This window comes from Martes martes, assembly GCF_963455335.1.
Source record: "Martes martes genome assembly, chromosome: 13".
NCBI classification, from domain to species: Eukaryota; Metazoa; Chordata; class Mammalia; order Carnivora; family Mustelidae; genus Martes; species Martes martes.
In genome coordinates this window covers 80,084,806-80,102,914 of record NC_137901.1, presented here as the reverse complement: position 1 = coordinate 80,102,914, position 18,109 = coordinate 80,084,806, and the positions used below count along the sequence as shown (strand labels likewise).

Here is an 18,109-nt window from a genome sequence, read left to right as displayed (position 1 = left end):
GTGGAGGTAGACTTTTCAGGATTGGTGGATGTGGGAACCAGGTTCCTGGCTAAAGCATCCCGGTAGTGGTGTAGTTTCCTGAGGTAGGAAAAACTTGATCTGAGTTGTGAAGAGACAAGCTGGGAGAAAAGATTTGGAATTTTAAAAAACGTTAGTGAGCCACTTACCTGGCTCATTCGGAAGAGTATGTGACTCCTGATCTCCGGGTTATGAGTTCAAGCCCCCTGTTGGGTGTAGAGATTACTTAAATAAATAAAATCTAAAAAAATAGGGGCACTTGGGTGGCTTAGTCGGTTAAGCATCCAACTCTTGATTTCGGCTTAGATCATGATCTTGAGGTCATGGGATTGAGCCCTGTGCTGGGTTCTGCACTCGCATGGAGTCTGCTAGAGATTTACTCCCTCTCTCTCTGTCCCTCCCCCCACCTGCACACACACTCTCTCTCTAAATTAAATCTCAAAAAAAAATATAATAATAATGTAGGGGAACTTCTTGGACGAGTCAGAGTCAAAGTCAAGCTAAGGACAAGGGTATCTAGGGTCAGCTGGTTGGCTCAATCAGTGGAGCATGTGACTCTTGATCTTGGGGATGTGGGTTCAAGCTCCATGTTGGGTATAGAGATTACTTACAAATAAAATCTTAAAAAAAAAAAAAAAGAACATCTTCATGCGCACCCAGAGAATGGCGGCTCTAGGAAAAACTCACGCTTGTCATTGCGTGTTGCTTTTTAAATGGGCAGGCGAGGAAATCAGCTCTTGGAGTCTCAGAGTCTGAGCTGGAGTGAGAACACCCATCCTGTGGACCAACGTCATCATCTCCTCTTTGTGTGCCAGAGATGGCTGAGCAAAGCATCTCTTAGGAGCATTGGGCTGGAGCTGAATTCTCCAGAGAAATAAGAGGGACTGAAGGACAGAACCTGCTTTTTCTCTGAGAGAAGGTAAAATTTCAGAGGGGGGTGGTTTGGAACCAGGCTGGGGAGAGTAAAGGGGCAGATTGGAGGGGGCTTCAATAAAAGCAGGAAGAGATTGAGGAGGGAGAGAGAGAGAGAAATGGGGAATTGTGTCCATATGGGACAACTTTCTTTTGAATGACTAAGTCTGTAGCTGACAGCTGACACTGAATCCCGTCTGTGCAGCATTTTTTATTTTATTTAAAAAAATTTTTTTAAAGATTTTGTTCATTCATCTGATAGAGATGGAGAGAATACAAGCAGTGGGAGCAGTAGGGAGCAGGGCTCGATCCTGGGACCCTGGGATCATGTCCTGAGCCGAAGGCAGATGCTTAACTGACTAAGTCACTCAGGTGCCCCGTGTGCAGCATTTTTTAAAAAAAGAATTACTGATGGGGGAATTCTCAAGAACAAGCAAATTGTTTCTTGCTACAGATAGCTTTTTTTTTTTTAAAGACCAAAGTTTTATATTCCCTCCACAGGATTTTATATTTTGTTGATTATGAAGGCATAAAATAACACTAAAGGGCAGTAATACCCAGAGTGATACATTAAGGTCATGTTTCCATTCAAAACGGCTACATATCATTCTGATGTTTTTGGTGATGTGTCTAAACAATGTACTTTAAAATCATAATCACTTCCCTGCATTACTTCTCGTGTTAATCTCCTGCTGTTCCTCACACATTAATGATCCCAAATGAGGTATGATTCTCTCATCCCACTCACAAGAGCTAAAGATACGGTGTCTTCGTGTAAGCTGAAGAAAGTTTTGTCCCACCTCATGAATTGTTCAAGAATGAACTATTGTTGGGGCACCTGGATGGCTTAGTGGGTTAAGCCACTGCCTTCAGCTCAGGTCATGGTCTCCAGGTCCTGGGATCGAGCCCCGCGTCGGGGGTCTCTGCTTGGCGGGGAGCCTGCTTCCCCCCCCTCTCTCTCTCTGCCAGGCATGCCTCTCTCCCTACTGGTGATCTCTCTCTCTCTCTCTCTCTCTGTCAAATAAATAAATAGAATTAAAAAAAAAAAAAGAATGAACAGCTGTTGGGTTTGAAGCCTACCACATGCAACTTAGGCTTTTAACCACAATCTTTGTTCTTTAAAAAAGTGTAATTTGTTGCTAATAATTAAAAAACAAGATACTTATCTTCAGATGATCTGGATTAAGATCCAGCAGGTGGGTGCAGCTGAGTTTTGTCTCCATGGGCATCCACGCTCCAGCCTAGGAGAGTAGACACCTGGCTTAGTTGCCTCGTTTCTTTATTCGCTGGAGTCACCTGCAGGCATTTGAGTCCGTGGTCACGGAAGGTTTTCTGCAGTAGGCTGAATGGTGGCCCCCAAAGGAGAGCCAGGTCCTAATTCCTGGAACCTGTGAATGTTACCTTAGATGGCAAAACAACAACAACAATAACAACAACAACAAACAACAAAAAACCCTGTGCTTTTGCTGATGTGTCTAAATGAAGGCTCTTGAGGAGAGAATCCTGGGTTATCCAGGTGTGTCTTACGTAACCACAGGTGTCCTTATAAGAGGGAGACAGAGGATGACCTAACCCAGGAACAGAAGGTAGGCAGTGACTGAACTAAGTGCTACACTGCTGGCTTAGAACATGCAGGCAGGAACCACAAGCCCAGGAACGCAGCTCTAGAAATGGGAAAAAGCAGGAAACAGAGTCTCTTCGGGGGGAAGCACGATCCTGCCAACCCCTTGATTTTAGCACAGCGAAATTGCTCTTGGACTGGCGGCCTCTAGAACTGTAAAAGAATAATCGTGTGTTGTTTTAAACCCCTTAATTTGTCCCAGTAGCATTAGGAACTTGCTACACCTTCTTGTACCTGAGAACAAACAAATTAATAATCTCTGCTTCGGTCCCCTGCCCTCTCTACTTTTCCGAGACGTCCCTGACCCTAAGGTAAGGAAGTCCTTGCACCTTGGTAGTCTGGTGACTAGCCTAAGAAGGGCGAATGAGACAGGAGGTTCTTAGGGGAAAGACGGTGGCCATTTTCTAGCCATCCTTTTGGGGCTCTTGCTGATTTGAACTTGGGTCTTGAGGAAGATACACAACACATCCCACAGTGGGCAGTAGAGAACTCTGATGGCATGGGACACCTGAAGACCAAATTTCCAGAGTCTCCCTCCTGTGATAGCCTTGTAGACATTTTAATTTATCCCAGTATTCCTACCTTTCTGCTTTGGGCAACTCTGCTTCCCCATTCTGTGTAGTCCTGGAAACTGAGCCCATTACAAGCCCCCACTCTTCAAGGAACCAGACCGTTCTGATGATTTTCTGGGGTACTGGTTCTCAAACTGGATTGTGCATCAGAAGCGCCTAGAGGGATTGTTAAAACACACATTGTTGGGGTTGCACCCCCAGGGTTTGACTCCGTGGTCTGGGCTGAGGATTTGCATTTTCCTAACAGGTTCCCAGGTGATGCTGGTCAGGGGGCCTCCCTGGGAAGTCCTGCTCTGGGAATTTGAGTCTTAGAAGATAGAAGACAGGTGGTAACATCCAAAACTGATGGCTCATGACTGCCTATGGTGAAATCCCTGAATCTGATCTGATTCTGGGCATTCCGAGAACCTCATTCTTTTTCATTTTAACCCTGTGAGCCATTCTGAGTTCCGTTGCTTCTTGCCCAAACTAGCAAGATTTGCAACCAAAGAATTTTAATGGCTTGAATTTGCAAGGAACACATGATACAGAAAAAAGGCAGGTCTTGCATGGAACACCAGACTTATAGAGCATATTTTGGATGTAATCTCTGCCAGCCAAGACTTATTAGTATGGACCCTAACCAGCATTTACTGAAGGCCTACTGTGTCCCTTATAGGTGCTAGGAGTTTTATAAACCTCTATTAGCCTTACAATCACTCTGAAGGGAGGGTACTTTTTTAAATTTTTCATTTGGGGAAATGGGAAGCACAGGAATTTACTATTGGAAAGATAAAATCAACATCAATATTGTCAGTGAATGGTAGGCAATACTGAATAGAGAATGGTATCTTCTTCCTCTTGGTGTATTTTCTTTTTCTTTGGTTTTTCCCCCTCCACTTTCTCTGGGTGATGAAGGGCCACATCAGCCTACCTGCATTGCCCCTGTAAAGGTCCTTTTAAAAGGACCAGAGGAAACAATGGTGTTTTTTGTTTTAAATTTAAAAAAAATATATTTAATTTATTTATTTGACAGAGAGAGAGAGCACAAGTAGGCAGAGAGGCAGGCAGAGGGGGAGGAGGGAAGCAGGCTCCCTGATGAGCAGAGAGCCTGATGTGGGGCTCGATCCCACGACCTTGAGATCATGACCTGAGCCGAGGGCAGAGGCTTAACCCACTGAGCCCCCAGGTGCCCCTGTTTTAAATCTTAATTAGGTGTTTTAAAATAGTTTTGGCTGAAATAGTTGTGGCTGAAATATTAGATGGTCTGTAAACTACAGAGCTATCAGAAAAGCCGTATTTGGATTTTTGACTCATAAGTGGATAAAACAAATTTGACCCTTGGAATTCCATTTAAAAAATAGCTAGTATGAAGCAGAACATAAGCTAAATGTTCTGAGGAGAACGGCTCATTGTTTTTATTACAAAAGGAATACTTACTGGACTCTTCCTATGCCCCACGTCACATCCTCTCAACTTCCCTTTTACGTCCTCATTGCTGTAGTAATTGGCTTTGTGCACGGGTAACCGGACAGTCCCTTCCGTTAGCCGCCTCGAGTTATTCTTGCTTTTTGCCCCAGGGCATCTCTGCTTCCCTGGGGTGAGACATAGGTAACAACTTATTTACTCAAACTCAGCTTGGAAGTAAGATTATGAAAAATTCTTTCCTTAACCCTTCTCTAACGGAGGATGGGTGAGTGCATAAAGTCTCCTTTCCTCCACTTCTGATTTCTTGGGAGGACAGTCCTGCAAGTGTCTTCTTCAAGGCTGCTTGAAGGTCTCTGTGGGATGGAGTGCTAAGTTGCCCACAGCAGGACCAACTCAAAATGCCCTTTGGATTAGCTGTCGCTCCTACCCTGTTCACTCCTCTCTTGGTATCCCACTCCTGTTCTCTGTAATCCCTGGTACATTAGCTACCTAAAGCCCAGGTCTCAGGCTCTGCTTTCTGGGGGAATCTAGGGTAGGCTAACATTCCTTGTAGAAAATTAGCGTGGTGTTTTTTTTTTAAGATTTTATTTATTTGACAGAGACACAGTGATAGAGGGAACACAAGCAGGGGGAATGGGAGAGGAAGAAGCAGACTTTTTCATGACCTGAACCGAAGGCAGACGCTTAATGACTGAGCCACCCAGGTGCCCTGAAAATTAGTGTTCTTTTTTTTTAATCTGTATATTCTAACCCATAATCTGGCCCTCTCTAGAGAGCTCTTCTGCATATGTACTTAAAAAACCAAAACAGTATGACATCATACTGTATGTTGTGTCCTGGCTTTCTCTTGCTAGGTTATATTTCTCTTGCTAGGTTATATTTTCATGTGACTAAATTTTCTCCATGTAATATTTAATAGCTACACAGCATTACATTGATTCATTATTTATAGAGGAGCTACTATGTCCCAGGCATGGTTCTGACTGCTAAAGACCTAGCAATGGACAAACAGATCTGGTCTCCGCTCTTAAGGAGCTGATGTTCTGGTTAGGATCTCTCTTACATTCTAATGGGGGCAAAATTTATCTAACCAGTGGCCTATTGTCAGTTATTTAGATCGCTTCCAACGTTCAGTATTACAAAACAATGCTCTGCTGCCATCCTTGAAGGCATTTGTTGAATTCATCCTCCGGTTTCTTCTCTTAGGATAAATTCCTAGAAATAAAATTGCTGGAAGAAAGGCAATGAGAGTAAATGAGGGTGCCGGGATTCCCAGCTAGGTTTTTCTGTCTGATTCTGGGGCTCTGGCTGTTGATCACCATGCTGTTACTATCCCTGCACTGAAAAATCCTGGTAACTAAAGTAGCCATATGGTTCCTAGCTGGCTTAGGCGTATAGGCTGTATGATTATGATAAGGTCAGTCTGGAGTGGGGAAAAAAAAAAATCCTGAGTCTGCACATTACTAGCTGTGGGTTTTTGTTTTGTTGTTGTTGTTTTTAAAGCTCAGTTTCTTCATCTGTAAAGTGGGGACAATAGTTGTCATCTGAAGGGGTTGTTAGTAAATACAAATGGAATGCCTACCAATCTCCAGACTCCAAGCTAAGAATGGATAGTCCAGGAGGAAAGGGAGATACTAATAAGCAATTACATGAATCCAAAATCACAAACTGTGTTTTGTGGTATGAAGTATGAGATGCTATAGGGATGAATAAGCAGGTGACCTTATTTTGGGGGTGGGGCACGAGGGATGGAGGGGAGATTAAGGGAGGTGTGAGCTGAGCTAGGAAAGATGTGTAGGAGTTAAGGGGGGGGGAGGATGGGGGGGGAGAGTTGAAAAATTCCCGGAGGAGGGAACAGCAGGTTCAAAGCATTTGGAAGATGGAATAGATCGTACGCCACTTCTTTTCCCACCTCACTGTAGTTCCTTTTGGAAGTGTCTTCTGAGATCTTTCCACGGCTGGCTTTTCTCCTCATTAAGCTTAGTTCAGAGGCCGTTGCGGAGATGCCTTCCCTGAACATCCCTCCGAAGGTGAGTCCCCATCCCCACCCCGTGCCTAACTTTGTTACCTTGTTTTATCAACAGCTACCACTAATTCAAGCCTTCATATTCGTTTTTTGAACGTGGTCTTCCTCCCCCTGCCCCACCCCCCAACTTGAATGGAAACCCCATGAAGGGAGAGCTATTAGACCGGGGTGGGGACAGGGGCCCAGATTTAAATGCTGAATCTTCAGCGCCTGGCATCCAGTAGGTGCTCAATGCAGATTTGACCGAAGAAACGGTGCTTGGCGCCAAGTCAGCACTTGACAAGAGCCACAGGCGGGGAAGAGGAGAGGCTGGGCGCAGAGCGAGGCCACAGACCTGGGCCTGGGGCCCCGCGAGCCACCTGCACTGGGGGAACCGCTCGAGGGGCGCGCCGGGGGCGGGGCCGCCCATCCGGAACCCGAGTGCGGCGGCGGCGCGGATTTCCGGCCGCGGCGGACACTTCCCTCGGAGGGACTGTCCCGTGGCTGCCGGCGGGCCGAAGAGGACGCGGAGGGCCGGGAGCGGCGGCGATGGACGACCACAGCCTGGATGAGTTCCGCCGGCGCTGGCAGGAGGAGCTGGCGCAGGCCCAGGCGCTCAGGAAGCGGCGGCGGCCCGATGCTGCCGAGCGGCGGCCGCGACGGGCAGAAGTGGCCCTGGGGCGCGGCGAGCAGGCCTCGGGATACCTGGCTCTGGCCCAGGGCCTCCTGGAGGGTGCGGGGCGGCCCCCGGCGGCGCGGGCGACCCGGGCAGAGAGGCAGGACGCGGCGAGCCGTTCCCGCTCCCCTCCGGCTCGTGAGGTTGCCGGGGGCGGGGAGCAGCTGGTGGACCAGCTCATCCGCGACCTGGTGAGTGGCTGTCGCCTCCTGCCGAGGTCCGGGCCTGCCCCTGCCCCCGATGCAAGCCCCCCACCCCCCGCCAATGACTCGGAAAGTGCGTGCCACCCTATGTCTGTGCAGGCATAGAATGTCTCTGGAAGGGTAGGTTCCCACTCTGGGGTGACTTTGTTCGCCCATCTTGGCAGTGTCTGCAGACCTTTTTAGGATGCCACAACTGGGTCGGGGGAGTTGCTACAGGAGTCTAGTGGGTAGAAGTCTAAATGTCCTACAGTGCAGGACTGCACCCAGAGAAAATGATGCAGCCCAAAATGTCAGTATCCGTTTGAGAAATCCTGCCCTTGAACTCTTTCAACAGGGGTTGTCTTTAGGGAGGAGGTCTCAGGACAGGGATAGGAAGCAATTTTAACTTTGTTCTGTGTAATGCTTGTACTACTCAGTTTTTTCCCAACAGTACATGTATTTAAAAGAGCAGGGAAAGCAAAATCCTTTGGGCACTGTCATTAACATGGAGGTTCTTATCACTTCATGGGCATGGATCCTTTTGAGAATCTGGAGACACCGCACTCCCCCCCCCCCCAAAAAAAACCCTTTACAAAGTTGGCAAAGTCAGGATCATCTAAAACACATCCATGGTTAAGGGATGGGACAATACAGGAGGTTTTAATGGTTTGATTTATTGGGGGGGGCGCATAGAGGGAGAGAGAATCCTTAAGCAGACCTCCCCACTGAGTATGGAGGACCGTGCTGGGCTAGTTCTGGTGAGCTCAAGATCACGACCTGAGCCCAAGTCAAAACTCTAGAGTTGGCGCTTTAACGACTGAGCCACCCAGGTGCCCCTGGTTCGATTTAAATTAGGCTTAAAGAAGGTTTCTACAGCTTCCCAGTTCAGTGTAATTCTGTAATTGGCAAATTGTTTCTAAAAATAATGGCTTATTTAACGTGTTGTTTTATTCAAATAACATTAATAGCTATAGGAGTTTCCACAAGGTTTCTGGTTTACCTCTAGGATTGGGACCTTCTTCTGTGTATATTATAAACTCATTTAATGTGACAATTCTTATACGTATGAGAATTCACACTGGTATCGTGTCTGCTTCTGTAAAAAGTGGGTCATCACTGAGGAAGTCTGGCAGACGTAAAAATCTTTCAATGCCTTGGGGAGGTGGGTTAGCACTGGAGAAATTGCTCAGGCCAGTCCAGATCTATGCAGAAGTTACTCCATAGGTAAGGCAAGACAGCTCGCAGCGGTAGAGGGAAATTAGAAAGTGGATTGTTAGGACAAGGGCACACTTGGGGCCTCACAGCAAAAATCCAACCTGCTGAGTGTGGCAGTGTCTTCAGACTTCACAACTATCCTGAGAAGTCAGTATTGTTAGTCTCACTTAATGAATGAGGATATTGAGAGAGGTTTCTGTAACTGCCCCAGGGATGACTTGCTGAAAAGTTCTGGAGGTTGAATTTGGATCCAGGTGTGTTAGGCTGTAAATTTCACCAGATAGTAGTTTTGCAAACTTGACTTGGTGTAAAAATCCCCTTTAGCCTTCTTAAAAGACAGGTTCTGGTGTGTCCCTAGATCTGCTTAATCAATATCCTGAGGAAGCTCAGAAATGTGATGGTTGGGATAGTCAAGCAAATTTGAGACTTTGTTCTCTGCTGTATAGCTTCCTTTGGTTTACAGTCTTGACTTTTTTTTTTTTTAAAGATTTTATTTATTTGACAGACAGATCACAAATAGGCAGAGAGGCAGGCAGAGAGAGAGAGGAGGAAGCAGGCTTCCCGCTGAGCAGAGAGCCCGACGCGGGGCTCGATCCCAGGACACCGGGATCATGACCTGAGCCGAAGGCAGCGGCTTTAACCCACTGAGCCACCCAGGCGCCCCCAGTCTTGACTTTTTAAGACTTTCTGGCTCTGATACTCCTGAGGGATAGGCATTGAGACCAAAAGTAACGGAGCCCTTAATGAAGTCTTCTAGAAGTGGAAGGGGCCTGCCTACTGTAGGATCCAAAGGGTACGTCAGAATTACAGTTAGGAAAAAACCTGCTCTAGAATGTGTGCCCATCATCTCCGCTGTCTGCAGAATCACTACGTTAGATGCTGCTGGGCTCTGCATGCTATGACCAGCGTCCAACCTTCAGAGTGCTTGCTTTTTTTTTTTTTTTTTTTTTTTTTTTTTTTTTTTTTTTTAGTACTTTGCAATCATCAACATGGCTATAAATAAAATTACTCTCCATCTCCTTGGTACTACCTTAAGGGTTTAAAGATCTTATCTTCTTCAGTTCTCCCAACAACGATATCTCCGGTAGCTGCTCTTTGCCCCATTTGACAGATGATTAAGAAAGTAATTTTTAGGGACAGGCAACCTACCCAGTATCCTGAATGTGGGAAGTGATGGTAACCTTTACAGAAAAGGCTTGGATTCGCATGTTGGTGGTTTTAAGCCCCAGAGCCCAGAGGTCATGCCTGATCTCATGTAAATGAGTAAGGTAGCCTCGGAGTGGCTCATTCTGTCCTTTTCCCTAGTTCATGAGGTGTTTCATTATGTATCTTTCCAGATTCCAGCCATAAATTTGTAATGCTTTAACTTATGGTTATCTTTTTTAAAAAATACTCTTTAATACCTGTCTTGGGTCTTGAACTCACGGCCCCGAGATCAAGAGTCACATGCTCCGGGCACCTGGGTGGCTCAGTCCTTAAGCGTCTGCCTTTGGCTCAGATCATGATCCCAGAGTCCAGAGATCGAGGCCCACATCGGGCTCCCTGTTGGATGGGAAGCCTACTTCTCCTTCTCCCACTCCCCCTGCTGTGTTCCCTCTCTCTGTGTCTCTCTCTGTCAAAAAAAAAAAGTCTCATGCTCCAGTGACTGAGCCAGCTGGGTGCCCCATGATGGCTTTTATTCTTTTTGCCACATTAAATATTAAAGATGACAGTTTAGGAGTTGCCTTCATGGTATCCCTAAAAAATACGGAACCATTTTTTTTTTTTTTTAAAACCTAGCTGCCTTGGTCTTGCTTTTCTACTTTTAAAATTTCTTTAGATCAGACCCTGTATAAAATCATAAATGTCCAGGTTGGTGAGTTTTCACAAGTGTACACTTCCATGTAAAATAGCACCCAGATTTCAGAACCGCATTCTCAGCTTGTCAGAACCCCCATGTGTTCTCACCTGACTTCTAACACCTTATTTTAATTTTGTCTGGTTTTGAACTATAAGTAGAATCATACAGCATGTGTTTGCTTGTGACTGGGTTCTAGCACATAGCATTATGTGTGAGATTCATCTCTGTGAATATGTCACGTTTTATTCTTTTGGACATTCTTGATAACTAGTTTCACAGCTGGTTTGGGACTCTTGGGAGTTGTGCTGCGAACACTTTGCACATCCTTTGGAACCTTGTACTCCTTTTTCTTAGGTATATAGCTCGTTGTGGAATTGCTAGGTCATAGGTATGCAGATGTTTAGCCTTAGTAGATCCTGCAGTTTTCTAGGGTGGTTATAACGGCTTTCCTATATTATAGTAACTTAAGTATGTAGAATACAATATTTCACTTTCTTCTTTGCCATAAATATAACCACATCTAACCGAGATGACCTATGGCAACTGAACTTGACCTCAGCATAGGCGAGATGAGAAGGTGATAAATTGGGGGATACACACAGTAGCTGGGCTAAAGGTGGGATCCACTGCCCAGCTCAACTGGTTGTTGGCTTGCAAGAATGTGGTCCCAGTGTGGCAGAGTCTATAGGTTTTTGTTTTGTAATTGGGAGTGCTTATTTTTATAGGGACTCCATCAGTTTTTGCCACACAGAAAACACTCAGGACTTTGGCTTAAAACACCACCAGTTAGGGGCACCTGGTAGCTATTTAGGTGGCTCAGTCAGTGAAGCGTCTGCCTTTGGTTCAGGTCATGATCCTCCGGGTTGGTCAGGTCAGGCTTCCTGCTCAGTGGGGAGTCTGCTTCTCCCTCTTCCTCTCCCCCTCCTCCTGCTCATGTGCGAGCTCTCTCAAATAAAACAAAAAACCCCACCACTACTTAGTTCACTATTTTGCAGGGTGGCAGTTTGGGCTGGGCATGGGTGGGTCCACTCAGATATCTGAGGTTAGCTGCTGGTTAGCTCGGCAGAGCTGCCGCTTGGGGGGCTGGGGGTGTGTATGTGCTTGCTCTATGTCTCCTCCTACAGGTGAGCCCTGAATGGGCTTTCTCAGAGCTGCAAGAGCAGCAGGAGGGCAAGCTCTGATGCCCAAGTGCTTTGAAGTCTGCCCAGGTCATGTTTGTTACTGTCACGTCTGCCAGAGAGCCAGATGGCCAAGTCTAGAGTCAGGGCAGAGTCACCCACTGCCTGGATACGGGGAGGAATGAACAAAGTAGTGGCCATTAATACTATCTATCACTCAAATTCTTCCCATTTTTAATTGTTGGTAACGCAAAAAAAAAAAAAAAAGATGTTTTTAAGTACTAACACTGTGAGTTAAATGAAATCTTCTGTGGGCCGGGTCTGTGCTGGGTTCTGAGTTTGTGTTCTTTGCGTTTGTTTTCCCAAGACTCCTCACTTGATCGTGAATGACTCCTATGGAGGAAGATTTAGTCCCACCTGAGACTCCACAGAAACTCTGACAGGCTGACCCACTTGATATGAGGGAGAAATACAAATCCGGTCCCACCTCCTAACATCCCCTCTTCTGGGTGATGTCCCCCCAGCCTGTGGTTTGCTCTCTTGTGCCAGTGCGTTCTGTTGTGTTGTATTTGATGCAGCCTCTTCCCCCCCGGAGCCTGTAGTGTCCTCACTGGAGTGAGATCCAACTAGTAGGTTGGCAGTCAGGAGTTAGTTCGCCTTTAGAGGAGTGGGTGAACAGCACCGCGCTGGAGTGTCATCTGGCAGGGTGCCAGCCGGACCTGCAATGGACAAGCACAGCTGAGATGAAAACTTAAAAGTGACGCCTGTTGGGCCTCGTCTGGTCTTGGAAAGCTTTAAGTAATAGCACTGAGAAGTCATGTGTGTTTAGGTGACAAATGGGGACACCTAAACTGTCTCTTTAGTACATGGTTTTAACTAGTGAAAAAAATTGCTGTAGCCCTAGAAGGATTTTCAGAGGCACGAGGCACTTTTCTTCGGGACATTTCTCTCTCTCCTTAAACTCCAGCTTTTCAGAGGTGGTGGGCGCACTTGAGCATAATTGCAAGGATTTCTTTGCCTGGTATGTGTGCTCTCTGGTTGCATTGTCCCATTTTTATGTAGGTAGTGTCAGGACTCTGAGCCATAAGCAGGCAGCCCCCAACTCAAACTGACTTAAGAAGCCCAAACTGCATTCTACTGATGAGTGTACCTAAAGATTCCAGGTGTGGGTGCTTCCAACATGCAACTAGAAGTCTCTGCGTGTCCTTATCCTGCTTTCCTTTTGTTTTTGATTCCCAGGCAGACCTCCCCCACCCCCACCTTTGGGATGAAATAGCTACCAGCAACTCCAGTCTTTTTTTCTTCTTTCTTTTTCTTTCTTTCTTTCTCTCTCTCTCTCTCTTTTTAAGCTTTTTGAGAGCGAGAGAGTGAGTGGGGTTGTGGGACAGCGGGAGAAGCAAACTCCCTGTGGAGCAGGACTCTATCCCAGGACCCTGGGATCATGACCTGAGCTGAAGGCAGATGCTTAACTGACTGAGGCACCAAGGTGCCCTCCAGTCTTACTTTCTCTCACTTCCAACCAGGAGAAAGAACATCTGTTCTCTGTCGCAGAAGGTATGAACTGAAATTCCCATTGGTCCGGACTGGGTCATGAGTTCATCCTCTGACCAGTCACTGACTCAGGTTGGCCAGGCTTGTATCCACTCCCACTCCTGATAAGGGGGAAGGCCTTAGCCTCATTAAACCAAGGCAATGGATAGTAGGAGTGGGGTGGTTTCCTAAAAGTAGAGGGAGTGGGTGTTGGGCAGGAAATGACAGAAACAACAGATGTCCACCTTAGGTGGGTGTCTGAAGCAGCTTAACTATGGGATTATATGTGTTTTCTAATCATCAACCATATGTATATTTTTAAAGATTTTATTTATTTGACACACAGAGATCACAAGTAGGCAGAGAGGCAGGCAGAGAGAGAGGAGGAAGCAGGCTCCCTGCTGAGCAGAGAGCCCGATGTGGGGCTCGATCCCAGAACCCTGAGATCATGACCTGAGCCAAAGGCAGAGGCTCAACCCACTGAGCCACCCAGGCGCCCCATCACCAACCATATTTATTGATTAGCTGGCTGCTGGGGAATCGTAGTAAACAAAATAGACATAGTCCCTGACCTCAGAAACCCACAGTCCTGCTTCTTTTAACTGAAAGGATGACATTAATGGAAGCGCGATAGCTCCTAGTTAGGAGTCTAGGCTCTGGAGTCAGGCAGACTCAAGTTTAAATTTGACACCCTGCTTAACTAGCTGTTTGACCTCGGGCAAGTGAACTTATCCTGCCTTACTCATCAAATGAGGATGATGCTAATGCCTGTCTTGAAATAAAGCATGGAATGTTCCTAGCACAAAGCCTGGCATACAGTAAGCAGCCAATAAATTAAAACTGGTCGTATTCTTATTAGTATTGCAGAGAGTTCACTATACTCACTTCCTCTTTGCTAAGACTTACCACTGATAAGCCCCTTGCTCCCCTACTCCTGGGATTGGGAGTCTCTGGAGGACAGGGTCTCCTGTCTTTTTCCTGCACTCCTACTGTAGCATTCTGTGCAGTAGGGGCCCCACCTACATTTGTGGAGTTGAGATAGGCGAAATTACTGCTCCCAACAGCAGTGTTACAAGGTGGCTCCATGGTTGTTACAACTCCTGGCAATATTCAGACGTCCTTCCGGTTAGGAATTGGGTTTTTAGGACTGATAAAGTTTTATTGGTGCTAACTAATATGCATTGTACATTATGTTCAGTATTTAACTTGTCGGAACCTACATTTGTGCTGTCAACAGAGCCAATTTGATGCATAGCTTACTTCTGTTTTTAAGTTAGAAATGACTGTTCCTAAGTTAGAAGTGAGTGAGGAAACTTGCTCATATGAACTCCAGCAAACAGAATTAAATGTGAGTTCATGAACTAGTTTAACTGGGTCAACTTCCCTTCCTTTTGGCTGTCCTCTGCCTTCTCTTTAATGCTCAACTTAAAATCGTCTCTAGCTCAGAGTTCTCTTCCTTCTTCCTTTGCCTCAGTGGAAAAGTTCTTACTATCAGGGCGATTCATTTTTTCCTGTAATGAATTAGCAGGTCTCTACTTAGGCACCTTTCGAAATGCTGTGTATACCATGACATTGTGACTTAAGACACCATCCCTTTGTTGGAAGGTTCTGCTGGTTGAAGCAGCTTGGGCTTCATTCATTTCACAAATATTGAGTAAATGGCTTCTTAGTAGCAGGAATTGTTCTAGGCACTGAGGATACAGCAGCAAACTAAGCAAAAAAGAGCCGTGCCCTTACAGAACTAACATTCTGGAGTGCGGTAAACCATGAACAAATAGTTGTCAGGTAATGGTCTAGAGAAAAATAAGGCTGGTGGAAGGGATGGAGTTGTGTATGTGTCGGGCGAGAGGCTATAATTTTAAATAGTGCTGTTCGAGAAGGTATTTATGGAAGGAGATGAGCGAGGAAGTATGCAGAGATCTGGGGAAGGGGGTTCTAGGCAGAGAGCAGCAAATGTGCCGATTCCGTGCTGTCCAGGGCTTGGGGGCCTTTGTGACTGATGTGATTTAAAATTCTTAATTCTTTTTAAACAAGCACCCCCCCACACCATTTTGTTTTACACGGGGCTCTACAAATGATATAGCTGATCCTAATGGTAGGAATGTGGAGTGTTTAGGATCCTTGATGTGAAAGGGTCCTACCCACACTGGTCCAGGCTTCTGACTCGGAAGCACTTCCTTCACCTGACATACCTCCTTTCCAGGTCCTTAAACTCTGATCCATTTAAACTAAAAGACTTCAAAGGCAGAGGGCCAGCCTCTTCTGCTTCACACCAGCGTCTTTCACTGCCACACCCAGCACTCACTCCCAGTCCTTTAGATTGGCGTTTTCTGCCTCCATTCCTTGCCAGGTTGCCCAGTGCAATCCCACCAGTAGGTGGTGAATGAGAATGGTTCTTGAAATTGGAAAGCCTGGTTTTTTTTTTTTTTTTAATTAACATATAATATATTATTAGCCCCAGGGGTACAGGTCTGTGAATCGCCAGGTTTACACACTTCACAGCACTCACCATAGCACATACCCTCCCCAGTGTCCATAACCCCACCACCCTCTCCCTACCCACCTCCCCCCGGCAACCCTCAGTTTGTTTTGTGAGTTTGAGAGTCTCCCTCCTGATCCCATCTTGTTTCATTTATTCTTTTCCTACCCCCCAGACCCCCCACGTTGCAGCTCCACTTCCTCATATCAGGGAGATCGAATGGTAGTTGTCTTTCTCCGATTGACTTATTTCGCTAAGCATAATACCCTCTAGTTCTATCCACGTCGTCGCAAATGGCAAGATTTCATTTCTTTTGATGGCTGCATAGTATTCCATTGTGTATATATACACACCACATCTTCTCTATCCATTCCTCTGTTGATGGACATCTAGGTTCTTTCCATAGTTTGGCTATTGTGGACATTGCTGCTATAAACATTTGGGTGCACATGCCCCTTCGGATCACTACATTTGTATCTTTAGGGTAAATACCCAGTAATGCAATTGCTGGGTCATAGAGTAGCTGTATTTTCAACTTTTTGAGGAACCTCCATGCTGTTTTCCAGAGTGGTTGCACCACCTTGCATTCCCACTTGAAAAGCCTGTTTTAAAAACAAAAAGTGATGCCTGGGTGGCTCAGTGGGTTAAGCATCTGCCTTCGGCTCAGGTCATGATCTCAGGGTCCTGGGATTGAGTACTGCATGGGGGAGCCTGATCTGCCTCCCAGTCTCCAAGCCTGTGCTCCGTCTTTCTCTCTGACAAGTAAACAGATATAATCTTTAAAAAAAAAAATCCCATACACATTTAGTGTGCATCTGCTGTGTGCAAGGCACTGTGCTGGTTAGATTGTGTAGTGTTATATCATCCATGCATGCAATCAACAGAAACTGACTAAAAACATCTTGCTTTTTCTGATCACAAGGCACAGGGATTAAGTTAAATGGGAAGAGATAACTTGGCTTTTTGTGGACTGTTTTAGAGCTTAACCACTCTTCATAGCATTGCCTCTCTGCAGAAATGATTTCCAAGTTCTAAATATCTGACTTACTAATGAACTTTGGAATACCTTAGGGGACCATGTATGTTGCGTTTTGTAGTCTCCCGTCTTTATGCTGTTTTAGATGACAATGACTTATCTCTAGAAAAGATTTTAGCTCCTTGGGTGTAGACATAATTTCTTTTTTTTTTTTTTAAGATTTTATTTATTTATTTGACAGAGAGAGATCACAAGTAGGCAGAGAGGCAGGCAGAGAGAGAGAGGAGGAAGCAGGCTCCCTGCTGAGCAGAGAGCCCGATGCAGGGCTCGATCCCAGGACCCTGGGACCATGATCCGAGCCAAAGGCAGAGGCTTTAACCCATTGAGCCACCTAGGTGCCCCAGACATAATTTCTTATACATTTTCCAACAGCACCTCTTTTCCCCATGGGATCTGGAATGGCCCTGATTTCAGATCGTGTTTTGAACATAGAACACCTTATTTCAAAAATGGTGTTTTTTTTTTTTTTTTTTTTTTTTTTTTTTGGTGTGTGTGAAATATCACTTACTGTAAAAATACTTAGGGAATTCAGAAGAAAAAAATTCTTGTAATGCCATTGGTCAGAGGCTGAGCTGTTAACGTTTTGGTGTTCTTCTGTCATCTTTTTTTTTAAGTTTTTTTGTTTGTTTGTTTTTTTATTTGACAGACAGAGATCACAAGTAGGCAGAGAGGCAGGCAGAGAGAGAGAGAGAGGAGGAAGCAGGCTCCCCGCCGAGTAGAGAGCCCGATGCGGGGCTCCATCCCAGGACCCTGGGATCATGACCCGAGCCGAAGGCAGAAGCTTTAACCCACTGAGCCACCCAAGTGCCCCTTCTGTCATCTTTTAAAAAAATACCTGTTTTGAGATGAATTTGGGATTGTGAATGAATTCATATTTATCTTGAGTGTTTCAGACCCTGCCCCCATCAACCAGTTTTTTTCCAAGACTCAGGTGAAACTGGAATTCTTTCTGATTGAGATTGCGTGGGTCTGTTCTGCTCCGCTTTTGTAGCATGTAGAAAAAATTGAGATAAATTCCTTTACAAAATGGTCTCCTTTCAGCCAGATTTAGCAGAAATACTATTGCATGTCTATTGTACATTCGAGGTGACTTTCTCGGTTTCTTAAAACACCACCTAGAGAGAGCTTTCATGTTCCCTTTGCCCTGGAGATGTACATTGGGAACAAACCTTGAGGCCGTTTCTTCACTTTTCACTGATTTGGCTCTTAGTAATTATCCCTTCTTCTACTAAACAAGAGAAGACAGATTAAATTTCTAACAGTAAGGCACAAAACCAATCCATTTACAGAATTAGTCTTACATTAGCACATAGGAGTACAAATCAGCCTCCCTGGGGATGGATCCATTTGCAATTTCTTTTAGCATTTTTGGAGTAAGTCCAGCAGACTTTGGGAAAATCTAGTATTCACTGACTTTGAATTAACAAAGTAACATGACCTCTTTGTGGGGTTTGTGTGGTCTTTTTTGTTGTTTTTTTGTTGTCGTTGGTTTTGGGGT

General features: G+C 45.5%; 1 protein-coding gene across 1 annotated transcript in view; it reads left to right on the top strand.

Annotated features, from left to right (window-relative positions):
- Nucleotides 1–7,002: 7,002 nt before the first annotated feature.
- Nucleotides 7,003–18,109, top strand: part of FBXW8 (F-box and WD repeat domain containing 8) — a 123,692-nt gene continuing 112,585 nt past the window's right edge. Inside the window, exon 1 of the mRNA XM_080822093.1 lies at nucleotides 7,003–7,402. Within this exon, the coding sequence (XP_080678219.1) occupies nucleotides 7,085–7,402 (318 nt within the window). The 5' untranslated portion in view covers nucleotides 7,003–7,084. The remainder of the gene's footprint in view (nucleotides 7,403–18,109) is intronic.